This window comes from Anolis sagrei, chromosome 2, assembly GCF_037176765.1.
Source record: "Anolis sagrei isolate rAnoSag1 chromosome 2, rAnoSag1.mat, whole genome shotgun sequence".
Taxonomy (NCBI): domain Eukaryota; kingdom Metazoa; phylum Chordata; class Lepidosauria; order Squamata; family Dactyloidae; genus Anolis; species Anolis sagrei.
The window spans coordinates 56,756,820-56,775,384 of NC_090022.1; the positions used below are offsets into that span (position 1 = coordinate 56,756,820).

The window sequence follows — 18,565 nt, forward strand, 5'->3', positions numbered from 1 at the left end:
GGGTTAAAAGAAGATGGTTAAATCAGAAACCAGAAGTCATGATAAGCACATTGAAAGCATGCCATCCTTGAGTTACAAACAAGATTGATTCTCTGGGTTTGTTCTTAAGTTCAGTTTGTATATAAGGACATTTTAAAGTGTAACGAACTACAGGGATGTGCACCTCAAGTGCAGCCAGCAAACAGAACAAAGTTTTATAAGAAAACCACCGCGTTCTGTCATTGTTATGGCCTTCTGAAATCCCCCAGATCCTGAAGGAAACCTTTTTCTAGCTCACCTTGTTTCTCTTAAAGAGATTCACAATTTCAACATGGTCAACCTTATTGGATAGGCCACAGCCTTAACTGGACCAAGGACTGAATTGGTAAAATGGAGGAAGAGATACTTACTCTGAGTCTGGAGACAGCTCGGAAATACTGTGAGAAGTAGTAGAGTGAGGTGGTGAAGGGCATGGCATGGAGGGCATGGAGGGTGTGGAGGACATCTGTGCCATAGAGGGTGTGGTCTGTGGGCCTGAGGGAGTACTGGATGATTGCACAGAAGATAAAACAGAGGAGTTAAAAGAGGCTAGTATGGAAGAAAGGATGTCTAATTGCTCTGTAGAGGGGTGACGGCTGGGGGCCGCTTCTAGATTTTCTCTAGAAGGGGGCCTCCTGGAGAGAAGTTCAAGGTTTTCCCTAGAAGGCTGTTGTCTAGAAAGGGGCTCTAGATTTTCCCGAAGAGCCTGCCTGCCAGGCACTATGTCCAGATGCTCTCTAGAATTTGATCTTCTGGAAAAAAAGTCCAGCTGCTCTCTTGATGTTTGTCTAGCTGATGCTAGTTGGTCCCTTGAAGGCTGCCTTCTAGAAAGCAGATCCAACTGTTCTCGAGAAGTGTCTCGACTTGACAAAGCATCCATGCGATCTCTAGAAGCTTGTCTGTTAGGCATAGTGTTTAGCCATTCTCTGGAGATCTCTGTGACTGTCCCACCACAGTCTAGATGTTCTCGGGAACCAAATCTACAGGGCAAAGTATCTAGATGATCTCTAGATCCCTGCCTCCTGGGTAGAGTGTTCCAGAGATCTCTCTGATTGTGTCCAGTAGCTATGTCACCTAGGTTTTCTGTAGACCCATGTCTACTGGGTATGCTTGCAAGGTGTTCTCTAGATCCATGCCGACTGAGGATTGTGTCCAAGTGCTCCCTTGATCTTGGCCTGTTCAGAATAGTGTCCAGTTGTTCCCGGGACCCATGGCGACTGCCTATAACTTCTAGGCACTCACCAGAATCATTTCGGCTCAACTGTTCTCTAGACATCTGCCTTCTCATGAGCATGTCAAGTTGTTCCCGGGAAGAGTAACGACTTGCTGGTTGAGAGAGGCTGCCTGCGCCTGAATAGATCCTGCCATAAGAAGCAGCAGGAACAGCCCTGTGACCCAGGGTAGAAGTTTTGTACCAGGAAAGGTCGTTGGTCATTCTCCCCACAGATGACAAGCCTTGCAAAGCTGGAGGGTACTGGAGACGGTTCTTTAGGATGCCTACATCACAGGAAACAAAGGGAAGAAAAAGGAAGAATGGATTCCAGAGGTTTGCCACCCCTACTAAACATACCACTTTCTCACTTACAATCACATAGAATGTACTTGGTCTTGTTTGATTTCAGAAACTGGATTAGGCCTTGTTACTTGCATGGGAAACCAGGGATTTCTAGGTAAGTTCTAGGAAAGAATCCAACTTGACACTTTAGAGAACTGGTGCCAGTCAAAGATGACCAATAAATCTGACCCAGTTATACGGTAGCTCCTACATTCTTGCTTTATCCCTATGATCATGTCACACCTCTCTTTATGTAGTCTCACCAATTCTGTGATCCAGATTTCTTCAATCGAATGCCCTCCAGATGTTTAGATAATAACAAATAGATATGCCTGTTAGAAATGGTGGGAGTAGTAGTCCAACATATCTGGATGATAACAGGTTGGAAAAGCTTGCTTTATTTTTTGTTGTTGAAATGAATAATGAACAACGTACTGATTGCAAAAGCTAACTAACAAGCAACATGATTGTTCATTTTTAAAGTAATGATACCAAGTTCTGATTAGTTCAACAAAAGATTGAATTTCCTCCATACTGAGGAATCACCTTTCTTGATTCTCAGCCAGGTCCTAATCTTGGCAAGTGCTTTCATGAACATCCTATTCTTATCTCTAACAAGTAGCTAACAGGTATTTTATTCATGATTCTGAATGTGCCGTCTATCATCCCATCGCATCCATTCCTACCACCCCGGGGGTGATGGCTGTGGGAGGGGCCAGGGAGAACCAACTGGAAGTCCAAGTGTCTGGCACTAAGACTGGAGGGTCCCATCTTGTTTCCTCAGCGTCATTAGAGTTATGCTGGGAAAGAGAGTCCTGCTTACCCTGCCCATCTTCCAAAGTGACCCCAGGCTTCACGCATGGACAAGGGTGAATGCTGAAACTTTGTCTGAGACCTTGCAGAATTGTCAGTCATAGTATACAGTAGTGGGGTTAGATTAAGAAAATGGCAAATGAATCAAGGAAATCTGTTTTACACTTGCACCATGTTGGCTCTACTTCCAGTCTTCTTACCTTTCCTCTGTCGCTGGGTCTGGGTAAGGGAATTCTCATCCCCACTGGTCAAGGCCAGGTCTGGCTGGTTGTTGTTTGCTGCATCCTTATTAACATCAAATCCAAGTTTTCGCTCTGAGCCCCATTTTTGTAAGGAGCAAGGATGAACTTCGCATTCTCCCAGTGCAGGCCAATAAGACATCAGGTCATTACCATCTACATCTGAGGAAAGACATTGCAGAATGACAGGTATATTTGGAGTGTATCAAGTAAAATTAATGCATGATTTTGCCATGACATTTGCTAAGTGTTAAATAATGTCTTATAACTTTATCCTTGTCAGGGGATGGTGCAGAACAATTAGTGGCAGTTTTCAGAATTCCATTAGTAGGTTACTAGAGCACTGTTCAGCTAAGAAAGCCAACACCAAGTTGCCGCTACTTGGGCTACACCCATAGTAACGGTTAATATGTCAGCCACCAGCTGAACTCCCTGGGATATCTGCAGTGAACTTAGTGCAGCTTCATGAATGCGAAGTGATCATATAGATGTACAGAAGGAAACAGCCGTTAAATCATAGATTCACTCGGTTTGTATGAACTGTTTTTCTTTGCAACAAAATGGAAGTCCCTTGAGCCAAGCAAAAGAACTTCCGTCAGTAAACACTATTTTCACTGGGTTAAGCACACATGGTCTTTAACTATATATCTATCATCAACTCTTAGTAAACTATTTTTGCAAGCCACAAATTAAGTAAGGTGTTTCTTTCATATTTAGTAATTTGTCTTGATACAGTACGACCCCCATATCGGCATGGGATATATTCATAGACTTTGTGTGGATATGTGAAACTCTGAATAACAATTAACCCAGTTACTTTCAATGGGACAAATGACAGAGTACCAAGAAGTAACTTATACAAGATACCCTCAGTGATTAAATGGAACTGTGGATAAGTGAAATGGTGTATATATCTTTTAATGATGAATGTTAAACTTGCATCTTATGTTTAATCTTTGTTTTGTGTATTTTAATATGTATTTTGTGGAAATATGTTTTAATATGTATATTTTAAAGAATGTTTTTAGATGAATGTATGTTTTAGCAATGTTGTAATCTGCCTCAAATTGTGATGAGAGGCAGGCAAGAAATAAAAATTATTATTATTATTATTATTATTATTATTATTATTATTATTATGGCTTTGCAGATAAGGAGATTGTAGCACATGTTGACTCTGGCTTGTATTGTTCAGGATGGCCCAATGGGCTCGTCCCATGAACTCAAGCTGTTCTTTGTCCAGCAGTACTTGCCTTTGGGGGTAGTATTGGAAGGATTGGTGAGAAGTCTCTCGCTGTGTGCTGCCCTTTTGAATTGGCGTTGAAACCTTCCCCGGAGCTGCACATTCTCCTCACTCTCCGATGATGGTATTGAGAGGCTGCGCTCCTCATCCAAGGAGAGGTCGCTGTCCGAGTCAGAGTCTTGATCTGAGCAAGATAAATTGCATTTGAGAATAAAGACAGGGCTTAGGGAATAGTCATTCCATTCTGGGACATGATGGCTAATACCTTCCCAGCACATATTATTGCCCTCACACAATTTAACAGTCTGCAAAAGTGAAACCATGGTTTATTCCATTACTGTGCCCTTGTATCTGTCATTCACAACATTCCAAGCACAAAACATAACATATTTAAGAAACCATAATGGTAGCAAGAGCAAACAGGGGTGGGTTTTTTTAAAGAAAAGAAGGCACTGCTGGGAAAAAGTCACTATTATCTCCTTCCCTGGAAATATCTGAGTATGATTACAAAGTTGCTGTTATTGTAAGTGCTTAGTGTATATATAAAACATGGAGCAATATACTGGAGAACATCAGACAAATTTCTCATGTTGAGACTTGCTCTTGCGGGAGAAGAGAATGCACTGCCTTCATACCCACCAATTGCCACATTGAAAGCATGGCTTACCTGGCCCTGCATCACGATGGAACATGGCCACATCAAGATCAGTGGGACCAGCATGATTCAGCAAGTTGTGATCCAGAGATGAGCCTTGATGTGCCATCAAGTTTTCTCTGAAACCCACAACAGAGAAAACAGTCAGTGAACAACCTTGCACATCAAGTGAAGGGCTGTAAATAGGGAGTGAAATAAAGGCTCTTGGGCATCACAGCCAGACCTGGTTGAGTCCCCAAGATAGGCTGTCATTTGGATAAATGGTATTCAGGCTAAAGATTGTTGTTCTTAACCAGCATAAGATCATTCCTTATGAATTGGCATTGTTCTTAGAGTTTGTTATCATGGCAGGAAATAATAGAGAGCTACTGCCCTCATATCATCAATGTGCATTTCATATGAGCACCTACTTGGCCACTATGGGAGATTAGGATAAGGGTTGGTGGAGAGAGAAATCATTTTTTGAATTTACAAAGTCAAGAGTTGCAATCTTTTTTGTTTTCTGTCAAATATAGTTCCTGTGTAAACTATCATCTAGTCCACTCCCCATAGTTATAGGTCCTCTGAGAACCTGTGAATGAGAACATAACAGGAAAAGAGAAGGAGCAAATTCTTGTGGATGATAGTGGAAGCAATGTCCACATTATCATTCAACTGTTTTCCAAGCATGCCAGGTCCTACTATTAGCTAAAGTGAAGCAACTGCTTCAAGTAATAGATGCTGGATCCAGCAATGTCACTCTCGGTAGATGACATGGGCCAGGAATGGCAGCTTTTTGATAGCCTTAGGCAGAAATATGTCTAGGGCTAGCCCTATTTCAGACTCTTGTTCACAAGAAATGCACAACTGAAGGTCAAAAGATAGCTTCCACTACTAGATAAACACACAAATGCTTCTTCATAGCTGGATGCTTTCGGGTATGCTAAGGAAGAAGAGGAGGAAGAAGGGGAGTTTCATTCATACTGATTCTTACCTGAGGTATCCTCGCTGGCTGGAATGGGTGCGGCCTGAGCGCACACTGCTGACAGAGGAGATGGTGGAAGCTCCTAGAGTGATGCGGATGAGACCACTCTCCTCAAAAAGGGCTGTGTTGTTGTAGGCATTTGGGCCCTAAGGTGAAAAAGTAAAAAGAAGAAAGAGCTCATCTGAGATTTTTTTATTTATTTAGGGAGCAAGTTCATTTGATAACACTGATATAGCAACATAAGAAGGCAGGACTCTGTGACTAGAAGGGTAAAGTATTAAAGCAAAGGCTGCAGCCGTAAGCCAAGCAATCATCTTTCACTCAAATTATAAGAATACCAAGGCTCACCTGACCACTTCTGGTGGCTTCCTCACTCTGACCTTTCTTGCCAAGGCAGGCCACTTTCCAGGCTTCCTGTACCTCTTTGTTTAGTACACAGAACAAAGCTAGCACTGCCAAGCCCTGCGGAGAACAGGGAGAGAGCCTTTGAATACAGGATGCTGCCTTATGCTGAATGGGGCCTTTGGTCCATTCAGCTCCTTGTCATCAACCCTGGACTGGCAGTGTCAGAGAGGAGTATCTCCCAGCATTACCTGTACATTTCAGGTATTAAATCAGGGAACATGTGCTTTATGGTTGAACTATGGACCGTCCCAAAATCTGATCCTCCAAAACTATTTAGATGGAACAGACAACAGGGATGAGTAGACTTCAGGCTTACGGGGTCTACTTTGGTTCTCATTATAGTCCCAGTCCACCAACTGGAACAAGATGCCTCTGAGGCCCTTTTTGACCCTGGAGCTTGTTTTTGGTACCAGTATGTAGCTTGACTCTTTTCCACTCACATATATTCCTGTTTCCACCCCAATGTTTTTTGATCTCAACATCCCAATATGGGCTCCCTCCCCCTTTTTGTTCAACCAGTTAGAACTCCTTGCTGATCTAACTACAAGCTCCAATCTACTGTTTGCCTATGTCAAATGAAATATAACAATCCATATTCTTCCTTTTTGTTATACAATACACCTGAAATTACACTATTAAAAAAGTGTTATTGTTAAAATTTTATAGCCATAAGAAATCTTATTGCTTGAATGAAAACTACCACTTTCCACTAGAGGGCAAGATTGGTCTATTCAAAGATTCAAGGCTGGCAAAACTCTGGACAGATAATTTCCAATCTGCATTTGCATCCTCAACACTAGCTGAAATCCTGGAAAGCACTGGAAGGGCATGTCAAATGTAGGTCTGTTTCTGCCCCTCTCATTAATTTCATTCTGTTGCTGGCTCTACTCCCCTAAAACCATAATCCTTGAATATCCAGGGATAGTTCAACAGGGAGTGTCTGACTGTGCACAAAGAGGCAACATCTGCCTTAGGAGGTTCGGGATCACTGGCTGGTTCAGAAACATCTAGTGACATGTCCCACACTCTACACCAGTCACTAAATGATTGTGGGTGGATAGGGCACTGGTGGTGGAAAGGCCAAAGAGCCAAAAGTTGTGAGTTTGTTGTCTGAAGGACACGTGAGTAAAAAGAATCACCGCCAGAGATTTAGAAGTGTTTGAAAAAAATATATCAAGCAAATATGATTTTAAGTTATATATTGTGAGATAAAATGATTTCTAGGTTAATGAGAAGTTTAACTTCTGCTCTCTCTCTCTCTCTCTCTCTCTATTATACATTTATTCATTCTGTTTCCCCATGGGTGTGTGTGTGTGTGTGTGTTGTTTTGGGGCAGATTGTTTCTTAAATGTTTTCGATAAAATGTTTTTTAATTAACATACTTTTTCTACCAGCAAGGAGGCAATCTTCTAGCATTTGCTTGATATGCTGTTTTGTCACATGTCTGTCATTTGGAGAACTTATACTTTTTCAGTCTGCAAAATTTGCAACATACTCTTTGCAAGTATCTATAAATATGCCAACTGTGTTTGCAAACTGATTAAATTTTTATATAATGAAGAGTCTGTAGAAACAGTGTGTTGAGGAAGATTAAAAGCTTTGTAAGTAGTTCTGTTTTTGGAGGGCTGGTACATTTTATAGTTTGAAGTAAGAAAAAAATGGTCTCTCCCCCCCCCCCCCATTCCAGGCACCAAAGATGTCAGGGGTGACACCTTACTCTTAGTCCCACAATTTGATAGGGTCCTCCATCACACCAAAGGGCAGCAGGGGATGCAGAATGGGCTGTGCAGCACAAACAGCTCAGCCCTCCAGGATTGAGGGGAATGGTCAGGGGGATGAGCAGAAATAGCTAAGATAACAACAGCTTAGCAACTGTTGCTTGAAGCATATGTCTCATTTTGCCTAATGGTGGAGCCAACCCTGTGTATAAATAAGTAAGGAACAGGCTTATGTTTCCCAAACAGCAACACTCACATTACATAACTCATCTTTAGCAGTCCTTCAAGTTAGTTCCTGCCAGAAGCTAGTCATTTTCTTTCTGCCTAACCATCTTCATGATAGTAGAGAGTGTTACCTGAAGGCTGCAGAGGACAGTGTAGAGGTAGTGGAAAGCCAGGACACTGTTGTTGATAGCCAAGAGGCCAAAGAGCCAAGCAGCACTAATAACTAGAAGTAGAACGAAGGAACTTCGCAGTGTCATGCTGGAAAGAGACAGGGAAGAAAAAGCCACCGAGAAGGACAGATATAGAGGTTAGCATCTATGGTCAGCTGAGCATCAACTCAAGAGACACGGCTACTATAGCCTACTCTTCACAATTCAGATGCACTTGCTAGGAACTGGCCCAACTCTCCGGTGCCAGTGCACAAAACAGAGAAGGGGACTTTTCTTGCTATAACTCAGGAGTGCAAAGCAATACTAGCTCAGAGTGGACAAAATCCCTTGAGCAAACATCAGCCATGAAGGGAGACAACCCAATGAACATCTGGAAGAAAGAATCACAGACTGATGAACAGAAAACAATGAGTGTCTGTGTGCGTGCAACATTCATAAGTGTGAGGAAAATGGAAAGGCATTTTGGGAGCGCAAGAAGTGATGTTCAGATCCCTGCCAATAAAAAAAAAAGTTTGAGCTTGAGCAGATCATTGTAACTAGTAAATACTCACAGAACAGATTTCCTCTTGGCTTCTTTCTGGCCTGGTGAGCACAGCATCTTTGCCACCAGTAGAAACATAACCCCATTCATCTGGAAGCAGATTGGTTGGTTAGAGACAGAACAGCATAGCCTTCTCCTTAGGTCTGCCCTCCCCACACTCTTCCCAGTGAATGTTGCCAGATCTGTGGCAAGCAAGTTAGTTATTTCTCAGCTATCACAGGAATAACTAATTCTGTGCCAAATTATCATTTTCTCTGTCTTTCTAACTTATATTCAAACTCACAGCAAAGTGTAACAGGATAGAAGACCAGAAACAAAGACTTCACAAAACTCAAATGTTTACAAATCCCCAAGCAAAGCATTGTGATGAGGCATACAGATCTCCAGGGACAGAAGAGAAGAGTTACAGGAAAAGGAGAAAGTAGGCCAAAGGGGGTGGGTAGGTTGGGATAGGAAGGAAGGATGTCATCTAATTTTAAACATTCGTGACAAGGAAAGGAAGCAAAAGAACAGCAGAACAGGGAGAAGATATGCTGAGCAATGAAAACGGAAAGGTTATAGAATCCTGGTGGAAAGACTGAATAAATATGAGACATGCTTACCACAATGACAATAACAATAGGCCCTGCAAAACTCCAGACCAGCTTATCATGGATGGAAATCCAGCAGAAATCTGGGTTTCCATATCCCTCTGGATCCAAGCCAACTGACAACCCTGCCCAAAAGGAAGGAGAAGGTCAGATGTGTAATATGTTTCCCAAATCCTTTGGGAATATATGTTCTGGGCCAATGCAGATCTGCTCCTTTCTTCTCTCTAAAATGAGGGTCAGAGCAAAAGTTGCTGGCAGAGGCCTGCTATGACACGAATGAGACACCCTGATAAGCAGTATTGCTCTGGATAAGTCCCCCTAAGATGTCATGAAACCCTGGATTTCCCAAAGCATCTTTGAGAGGGGTAGGTATGTTAGTCTGTTACTAAAACAAACAAACAAACAAAAACAAAAGGCAGTTGAGTAAACAAGTCAGGGACACCAAGGCATGGCTTAAACATGACCTTTAGCAGAGATTGATTTTCATGTAACAATAAAGCCCAATTTCAGCAAAGCACATCATGTGACAATCAAGCATGTTTAATAGCATGTTACACTGACAATGAACAAACATCTGGTAGACTTATACCTCTGTAGCAACCTTCTCCAATATTCTATACTGGCAAGCAAGTCTGACTGGGATGAATTGAAATTTAGTCCTTTAAATCTAGAGCACAGCAGGTCAGTGAAGGCAACTGTATAGATTTGTTGCAAATTATAGAAGATGGCATATCACTTGGCAGGTAAAGGTTCTTTTTACAAATAAATCCTGGCTTTCTAAATGTGCGCATATGTGCCTTCAAGCTGCCTGACAATTTATGGAAGTCTCATTAATGTTAAAGGATTTTCTTAGACAAGGGATACACAAAAATAGTTGTTCACTTCCTTCTACTGAACTCTAACTTACAGTACCTGGTATTCATTGATTAAACATCCTTCATTTACCTGTGATGATGGCAGGGACCCCCCAACCAATGGCATAATAGAACCTCATAGCCCCATAGTTGATGTTGCGAGCTTCCGTTTGCATGCGGTAAATATGGAGGCCTTGCACAAAGAGCCACGCAAAAGTTGCTAGGAAGAAATAGTGGAGCAAGATAGCGATCACAGTGCAGAGGAACTGAAAAAAAGAGAAAAAATCAACATATCAATCAAAAGAGTCTCTAAAACAGCATACCTGAACTATTCATTGTCATCTTAACCTGGGACTAATGTTTTTGGCGATTCTCCTTACAATTTCTATTTAATTTGGGGAAACAGAGAAATAGTGGCATACTCACTTCTGACCTATGCTGTTAGCAAATCTGTGTAGCAGTTCTAAAGTACCATTCTTCATCCACCAATTTAGCTATCTATGGCTTGAAAATATTTTAAAAATCCAAAAAACCCAACTTGTTCTGCAATGTTATTATCCAATGTTTTAAATGTTCTAGCACACAAATTCTTGTGCACCTTATTTCCCTCAGGGATTAAAATCCCTTGCTGCTTCCAGGATATGGACCTTCTTCCCCACCCCCCACCCCCCACCTGCTTCTCATGTTGTCCTTCCTCCTCTCACCTGATTTTCAGTGTGGTTGATACCCAGGAGGAACAGCAGCTCAGAAAAGAAGAGAGTGGCAGAGATGTTGCAGTGAATGCCTCGAGTGTTGGATTTGAGACCCTTCAGGCAGATCAGGAAGGAAAAGGTCAGTAGCAAGCAAAGCAGGGAAAGGGACACCAGGGAATAGGTGACGATGGCCAACGTCTCCAGGTCACCTTCCAGCTGCTGTAGGGCACAATCAAAGAAAAAAGGAGATGTCAAAGCATGAAAGGAGTCTGAATTATAATAATATTTTAGCCCACTGCTATGTCTAAAAAGCTATCAAAAAAGCATAGAAAGCAAAAAAAAAAAAAAAAAAGCATAAACACAAAACAGTTCTCTCAAGCATACTAAAGATATAGGTCTTTATACATCTGTTTACTTAAAATATTTATATTCTGCCTTTCTGCCTGGCAACAGTCCTCTAAAGTGGCTGACAGTAAGTGAACATGAATATATAATAGGACTCTTTTAAAAGGCTGTGTTGTCTGCCTGGGTGCTCTTCTCTCACTTCCACCACCGTCACAAGCACAGTTGGTGTGGACGAGAGAAAGGGTCTTCTCTGTGGTGCCCCCTCGGCTCTGGAACTCTCTCCCTAGGGACAAGCCCCCACTCTGTATGTTTTCTGCAAGGAATTAAAAACTTAGTTGTTCCATTGTGCCTTTGATTGGGCAGTTCACCAGAGAATTTTTCCCGATCTTATCTAAGCTCCTGCATTTTAGCTTGGCTCCTTTCCAGCACTTATAACATTTTAATGGTTTAAGGGCATTAGCCTCCTAGCCCCATCCTTCGATTGTCTTACTTTCCCTCGGCTCTATGTAGGAATTTGTTGCACTTAGGAATCATGAGCCCGAATCCATCATTTGTTGTTCAGCCATGATGTTGTTTTATGATGTTGTTTGATTATGGTGTTTTTATTAATTTTTTGTTGTTGATTGTATTTTTATGCTTGTTTTAACCTGTACTGTTGGGCATGTCCCCTTGTGAGCTGCCCTGAGTCCCTTCAGGGAGATGGAGGTGGGATAAAAAAATAAAGTTTTTGTTGTTGTTGTTGTTGTTGTTGTTATTGTTATTATTATTATTATTATTATTATTATTATTATTATTATTATTATATACTTTAGAAGAAATTTAGTTTGACCCTACTTTTAGTTGCCATGGCTCAGTGCTATGGATTTCTGAGACTAATAATAATCTATATAAATAAAAATGTAATGTTCGTTTGTGGGATTAACATAACTCAAAAAATCACTGGATGAATTGACAACAAATTTGGACACAAAACACCTATCAGGACAACAAGTGGCCATCACTCATAAAAACACTGAAAAACACAGGAGAAGGGACTTAAAAAGCCAAAAAAACCAAAAAAAAATGCATTACCATGCATGCACAAAACCACATATATACACAAACACACATATATACACAAATACACACACACACACACACATATATACACATATAAACACACACAAAACACATATACATAGACTGGGCCACAACAACGTGTGGCAGGGGACAGCCAGTAATAAAATTTAATTTATACCTCGCCCCATCTCCCAATAAGGGACTTGGAGCAGCTTACAGTCATAAAAAATATTAGATAACATAAAACCAAATAATTAACATATCAAAATACTGGGACTAGTAGTTTGGTGAGGCAACACTGAGCCATGGCCGTGAAAGTGGTGCCAAACTACAGTAACAATGCATCTCTTGTGAGTGGAAATAACAATGGAAAATGGCCACTCCCTAGATTGCATCTCTAAACTCACAGAATGAACACTACACTGTGACTATGGCTAAGGGCTGGACTTGAGGTGAAGGAAGTCACTAGGTGTTTTTTAATCATGTTGTTGTCCTGCTTAAAAATAAAATGTATAAAGATGCAATAGGCTAAATCAAACCCAGAACAGTATAAAAATGGAAAACAGCAGAAAATTGTCAAAAGAGAAAAGCAGCCTTTTGCCAAACCAAAGAGCTTTCAATGAGAATATTTTCTTCCTCCAGTACAAAACTGTAAGGGAGAAGCACATGGCGCTGTTTTCACCATACTCCTGTCATGGGTTTGCTTGCTCAGCATTGCTGGACAGATGATGCATTGAAATTTCTGCACTTTTTCAAATAACCATCTGCCTCTGGCCCAATCAGTCATGGTTTCTGCTAATTGCCAAGGCCAAACCAGATGTGATGGGGCAGCCATCTTTGTATTGGTTACTGTCAGATTCACTTACATATAAAATGGGGCCAAGGAGAGTTCTTCAATTTTGCAACAAAACTGAACATTTTTCCCCAACCTGATTTCCATTCTAGAAGTCAGTGATTTTGGAGGAGAAAAGTTCTCAGGGTGGAAAGACCGAGTTCAAAAAATTAAACTCTGCTCTTTAATTTTTATTCTATTTTTTTAAAAAAATAGAAAGCAATATATAAGATACAAAAATTCATATACTACCAACTACTAGTAATCTGTAAACTGCATATTACCAAAACAACAACTAAAAAGAATGCATACATAACAAGAATACACTACAAAACCAGGAAATAAAAAAGGAATCAATTAAACATTGGCCTCTAACTTTCCAAATGACGGTATATATAACAGTAAATCCTCCCCCTTGTTCATGCTCCTTTGCTGTTCTATTTTTTTTATTATTAGCTACGAATTCTAAAATCCTACCATTAAAATCTTTCAAATTAATTATTCTCAATCCCCAATGGTTTGCTCTTATCAGTGCAGATAATTTGTTAATTTCAGTCTCAGTCACTTCAAAAAATTTCAATATCCAGTCTTCATGTGTTGGGGTTTCTGTACTCTTCCAGTTCCTTACATTTTGCTTATGTGACCACGTGTTGTAGAATTATCTCATGTTGGTTCTCTATTTAACCATCAGTTCCAACAGAAATAGTTCTGCTTTAGTTGAATTTTGATCTTAAATATCTTCTGAATCAAACAATGTATCTCCTTCCAGGTTTGGGTTTTTTTTTTGCCTATCACAAGTTCACAATATAGGATAAATTTTATCTCTTGTTTCTAACATATGTTTGAAAACCTTTTATGTACTTTAGCCAATTTCTGTGGAGTCTAAAACCAATGGTACATTTAAAAAAATAAAAACATATTAAGATCATAACATACAGGAAATTTCAATCCATTTGATCTCACTTTCTCCAACTGATCCATCAAAATGCCATGTTCATTTTGTCCCATTTTACCATACAATCTTTTACTTGTTCTTTTACCCAGTTTCCAATAACATTTTACACATTTACCAATCATATATTCATCATGTGTGCACAACAGTAATTCAAAATTTATTTTTAATCCTATTTAAACCCTTCAAAAATCTGTCTATAAAAATACTGTACCATTGCAGAATCTTCAGGCTCCAAACTCTGCTTTTTTTGGTTATAGAAATCAGAACTACCTTTATGGCTCCCTGTCACAAGCAATAACCACAACTCAATTGCTCTGATGTTCATATGTGGCAAAACATGTTTTCCCCCACCCACCCTCATCATAATCAGTATTCCCTCTTTCTTCTTCTTGTCCATGTCTTGCTATATAGTCAGAGTTACCTCTCTGTGGGAGCTGTCCATTAGGATCCCAAACGTGCCAAACTGGGAGCAGTGGCAGCGGACATGTGTAGTGTTTCGGTACACAAGATCACAATCCCGTGCTGTCCAGAAGCCAGTGGGTTCAATCCTACAGTCAAAAAAATATCAAGAAAAATCATCAAAGAAAAGTGTTTTCAAGGAAACATTTTGTTTTAGAGGCATGCATGAAGAGACATGAATTGAAAGCTTAATGGGACTCTACAGAGTCATGGAAATTTGCTAGAAAGTCTTGTTTGGGCCAGTCTTGTTTTTTATGAGATAGGTTAAGTATCTCTTCCAAGGGTTAGGAAGATAATTATTTAGATCAAAATCCAATTGTTCTTTCCATCTAGATATAGCGGTTCTCAACTTGTGGGTCCCCAGATGTCTTGGCATTCAACTCCCAGAAATCCTAACAGCTGGTAAACTGGCTGGAATTTCTGGGAGTTGTAGGCCAAAAAACCTGGGGACCCACAGGTTGAGAACTACTGATCTACAATAATCTCACTGAAAGAATGAAGCCTGCATAATTGTTGATTTATGACATTCCCATTGATTGAATGGATTTACATTACTTGAAATTAACACTGGATTTAGGCCTCAATTTTTTTATCTGAAGTAGCACAAATGACCGAATCTTATGAACTCAGTATTCAGCCATCAGGAAATTCATAATAGATGCTCTGTAGAGTACCACCAATAAGACACTACTAGCACTACATAATATCCAAGACATCTTCTTTCTTGATGTTACATATGATTGTGTTTTTGTGAGACTCAGTGGGCTGTACAGTTAGATATAAATATTTTAAGTGTAGTAAACAAAAACAAGGATCATTATCCAATATGGGAAGAAAACTGAGCACTGACATATACTTATTTGTATCATATACTGACTTGTGATTGATGGCTTAATGTGTGGACTTCTTCCAGTTAGAAATATGGTGCCTGGAGTGAACTGACACAAAAATTCTGTTCATATTTGATATATGATGGTTGTTTCACATGGGCAAGTCATCCCTTGGTGATGCAGTCATCAGAGGATGAACGTTAACATCTGAACTCCACAGATGGCACGCAGCCTCCTGGGAGATGGCAGTCAAGCCACGGTGCAGGCAGGAAAGCAACTTACTGGCTGGAATGATTCCACTGAACGCAGAGGGGCTTGCTGCGGTTGGCCGTCTCAAGTAGGCGGAACTCCAGCACTAACGGCATCTCCAATGTGCTCTGGAGAAACGTGTGGTTACTGAACACTGATACACTCACTATGGGGGAATTCATAACAGGATTTTTGGGCAGCCTGCAGAAACCAAAGAAACCTTCTTAACCAATGCCACTTGGCAACACAATCAATCACAGAATGTTCACGTGTCACATTAGCAGCAGAGCATGAACTCTTGCCAACGATCCCTAAACAAGATGTTTTTTATCCATTTTAAACAGCAGTCATCTCCAGGGGGCTCAGTGGAGTTGGCAATGCTTGGCAGATTGGCAAACAGCCCAGGAAACATGTGAGCAATGAGTGGTACCTGAGGTTGCGTCGATCCACCTGATAGTGAGCAGGCAGAAGTCCTCCAAGGGTGCGGTAAATGATGAGGATAAGGATGGTTACTGCAGGCTCAGGCTCTGGAAGGGAGTGTTTTTGAGGAGAACTTTCCACAGTGTCATTGGTTTCACTGTTTGCTGGTACTGGAGCTGCCAAGGTTGGAGCTGGAGTTGGAGAAACAAAGCAGGAAGAAACACTGACGTCTTGCACCATAATTAGGTAAGTCAAAGGACAAGGAAGAAAGAAATGTTCAGGGCTGTCCCTATATCCCAAATATTTGTTTGTTTGTTTGTTTATTTATTTACAGTATTTATATTCTGCCCTTCTCACCCAGCAGGGGACTCAGGGTGGATTACAATGCACATATACATGGCAAACATCCAATGCCATTTAGACATACAACATATATAGACAGACACAGAAGCAATTTAACATTCCAGTTTTTTCCGGCTTCATGAGGGTATGCTCGGTTTTGGCCATAAGGGGAGCTACTGCTTCACTGTCCACTTGTGACACTGGGTCTTTTGATGGAGTACTTTTTCATTCTTCTGCATGCTGCTGGAAGGTTTCATGGCATCATAAATTAGTTAAGTTAGACTCCCCGCATAAAGTGTTACCTACATTTCCTACTTGACAGAAGCAACAGTCTTTCGGACTACATAGGTGAATAGCAAAATAGACTATTAATGGTCAGGAGCTTACTCCAACCCAGGCTAGCTTTGAACTCATGACCTGTCAGTCAGTACTAATTTAATGCAGCTGGTTACTAACTAGCTGTGCCACAGCCCAGTCCAGCTTGACCTGGTAAGATCTTTGTAACCCAAAAGTCTTGTGGTCTGGACTGATGAGGGAGAGTTGCTTCCCAACCAGCGAGCATAGGTTTTCCCAGTCCCTTTTTGTTCAAGACAAAAGGTTCATTCTCTCTTAAAACTTCCTACTAGTATGCTTCTGAACAGCTTTTGAAGTATTGTTGGCTCTCCACATTCATGGATTTGACTTTTGCAAATTTGACGATTTGTGGATTTGATTCAAATATTTACTTTAGAAGTCTCTAGTTCCTCCAGTAAAATTGTGACAGTCACGTACAGATTCTTAGAGATGTGTTCTCTCCCAGAGGTTTCTTTATTCAAGGTTTTTGCACTTCGGTGGCAGTCTTGTACCATTGAATGTAGAGAAAGAAAAAGAAGAAACGAAAGAAGATCTAGGCTGGAATGACAGCTGATTCCTTGCAGGTTGTTCTGGGAGTGTTCAAAAAAGAGTGACTTACCTACTTTGCGGGGTGTAAGGACTGAGAGGGGGAGCACTACATGGGTGTGTGGGTCCCACATGGCCTGGCCACGGAAGAGGGTACTATGATAGCGAGGGTAGCGCCTTCTGAAGTGGGTACGGTTCTCCATACGGTCAATGCTGAGCACTGTGTGGAGAAACAGGAAATAGAGAAAACAGGTTTGAGGTCCGAGAGTTGATCTTTCAGTAATAATACATCATTTGGGACCAAGCATCTGACAGCAAGAGCAGCAACCTTCTCTTAAAGCCACCACTTACCTTACTATATGCTTGAATTCCAGAGTATGCGATGCTTGCTTTATCCACAGTGTGGGACACTGGATATTATGTCGTAACTCACACCCTAAGTTCTAGAAATATTCTCCCCACCCAAACCCACCATCAATGCAAAATTGCCTGGGCCTTCATAAGGCCACTGTTGATAAAGCAAGCACCGCAAATCAAATAACTGGATTTTATAGGTGTTAATTAACTTCTATTCCCATGATGAGTAGGCTAACTGGGGCAGATTGGAAATATAGTCCACAGCTTAAGGGCTACATATTCCCCAGTTCTGCAACAAACATTGAGCTGTATATCAAGTCCACACAATATTGTTCCCCTGCAGCATCCTATCTTGAATTGGTACAGAAGCAAGACAACAGAACTTTGGATGTATATAATTTACCATTTCATAGCTACTCAAAACTTCCACTTCTAGTTATGCTTATACTTACCAATATTGGGGGTCACAACACCAACTGGATTGAGGTAGGTGAGTTTCATGTTGCTGGCCAGGGTGCTTGTGTATTCTCTCAGTTGTTCCATTAGACCTGCACTGCCATGGCTGTTCTGCAGCAATGTGTCCCAGTGCTCATGGTTCTCTAAGGCGAGCACTGAGCTACCGGCCCGCAACAAGTTCTACAAACGTCAGAGGCAGAATTTCAGAAGACTTGAAGTTATACAAAGCACCCAGTTTGATCAGGTAAATGATCAGTATCTTGAAAGACTGCTGCATGAGTTCCACTGCAAAATCCTTGCTTAAGGGTTCATTGGCCATTTTTTAAAATCCTGTAGCACAACTGCCAGTTATTACAGTTCCAACAACACTTTACAACTCATAAAGTCTTGTGTCCCTTCCTAGGACAGAAGTTGGGAATCTGCCAATTTCCAGGTGTTATTGGAGTAAAAGCTCCCATCAACCCCTGCAAGAATAGCTGATACCAGGGAGCATGAGAGTTCTAATCCAACATGATTGGCATCATTGTCCTAGAATCAAGAAATAGCTTTCCTGGGAGAGATACTCCCAGGAACACCTCAGCAAATGAGAGTCTAAAAGTGGCATGTTAAAACCTGGAACCTCAATCAGTGGCTGATACCAGATGAGAAACTCCTCCCTGGGCACACAAAAGACTGGGCAACTTGGAAGGCGCCGAACAGA

At 41.0% G+C, this 18,565-nt stretch overlaps 1 protein-coding gene across 5 annotated transcripts in view; it reads right to left on the reverse strand.

The window, feature by feature from the left end:
- Positions 1-18,565, reverse strand: part of CELSR3 (cadherin EGF LAG seven-pass G-type receptor 3) — a 110,702-nt gene that overhangs the window by 5,764 nt on the left and 86,373 nt on the right. For 2 of the 5 annotated variants that reach the window (XM_067463514.1, XM_060766160.2), the window contains 16 exons: positions 17,862-18,045; positions 17,126-17,272; positions 15,842-16,022; positions 15,445-15,612; positions 14,295-14,421; positions 10,695-10,901; positions 10,082-10,256; positions 9,149-9,261; positions 8,557-8,636; positions 7,967-8,093; positions 5,836-5,949; positions 5,497-5,633; positions 4,536-4,642; positions 3,879-4,052; positions 2,587-2,787; positions 390-1,515 (listed from right to left, as the gene is read on the reverse strand). In XM_067463514.1, the coding sequence (XP_067319615.1) occupies positions 390-1,515; positions 2,587-2,787; positions 3,879-4,052; positions 4,536-4,642; positions 5,497-5,633; positions 5,836-5,949; positions 7,967-8,093; positions 8,557-8,636; positions 9,149-9,261; positions 10,082-10,256; positions 10,695-10,901; positions 14,295-14,421; positions 15,445-15,612; positions 15,842-16,022; positions 17,126-17,272; positions 17,862-18,045 (3,368 nt within the window). Of the gene's footprint in view, positions 1-389; positions 1,516-2,586; positions 2,788-3,878; positions 4,053-4,535; positions 4,643-5,496; positions 5,634-5,835; positions 5,950-7,966; positions 8,094-8,556; positions 8,637-9,148; positions 9,262-10,081; positions 10,257-10,694; positions 10,902-14,294; positions 14,422-15,444; positions 15,613-15,841; positions 16,023-17,125; positions 17,273-17,861; positions 18,046-18,565 lie in introns of those variants that run through there. The other 3 variants (XM_060766161.2, XM_060766162.2, XM_060766163.2) reach the window with 3 other exon arrangements.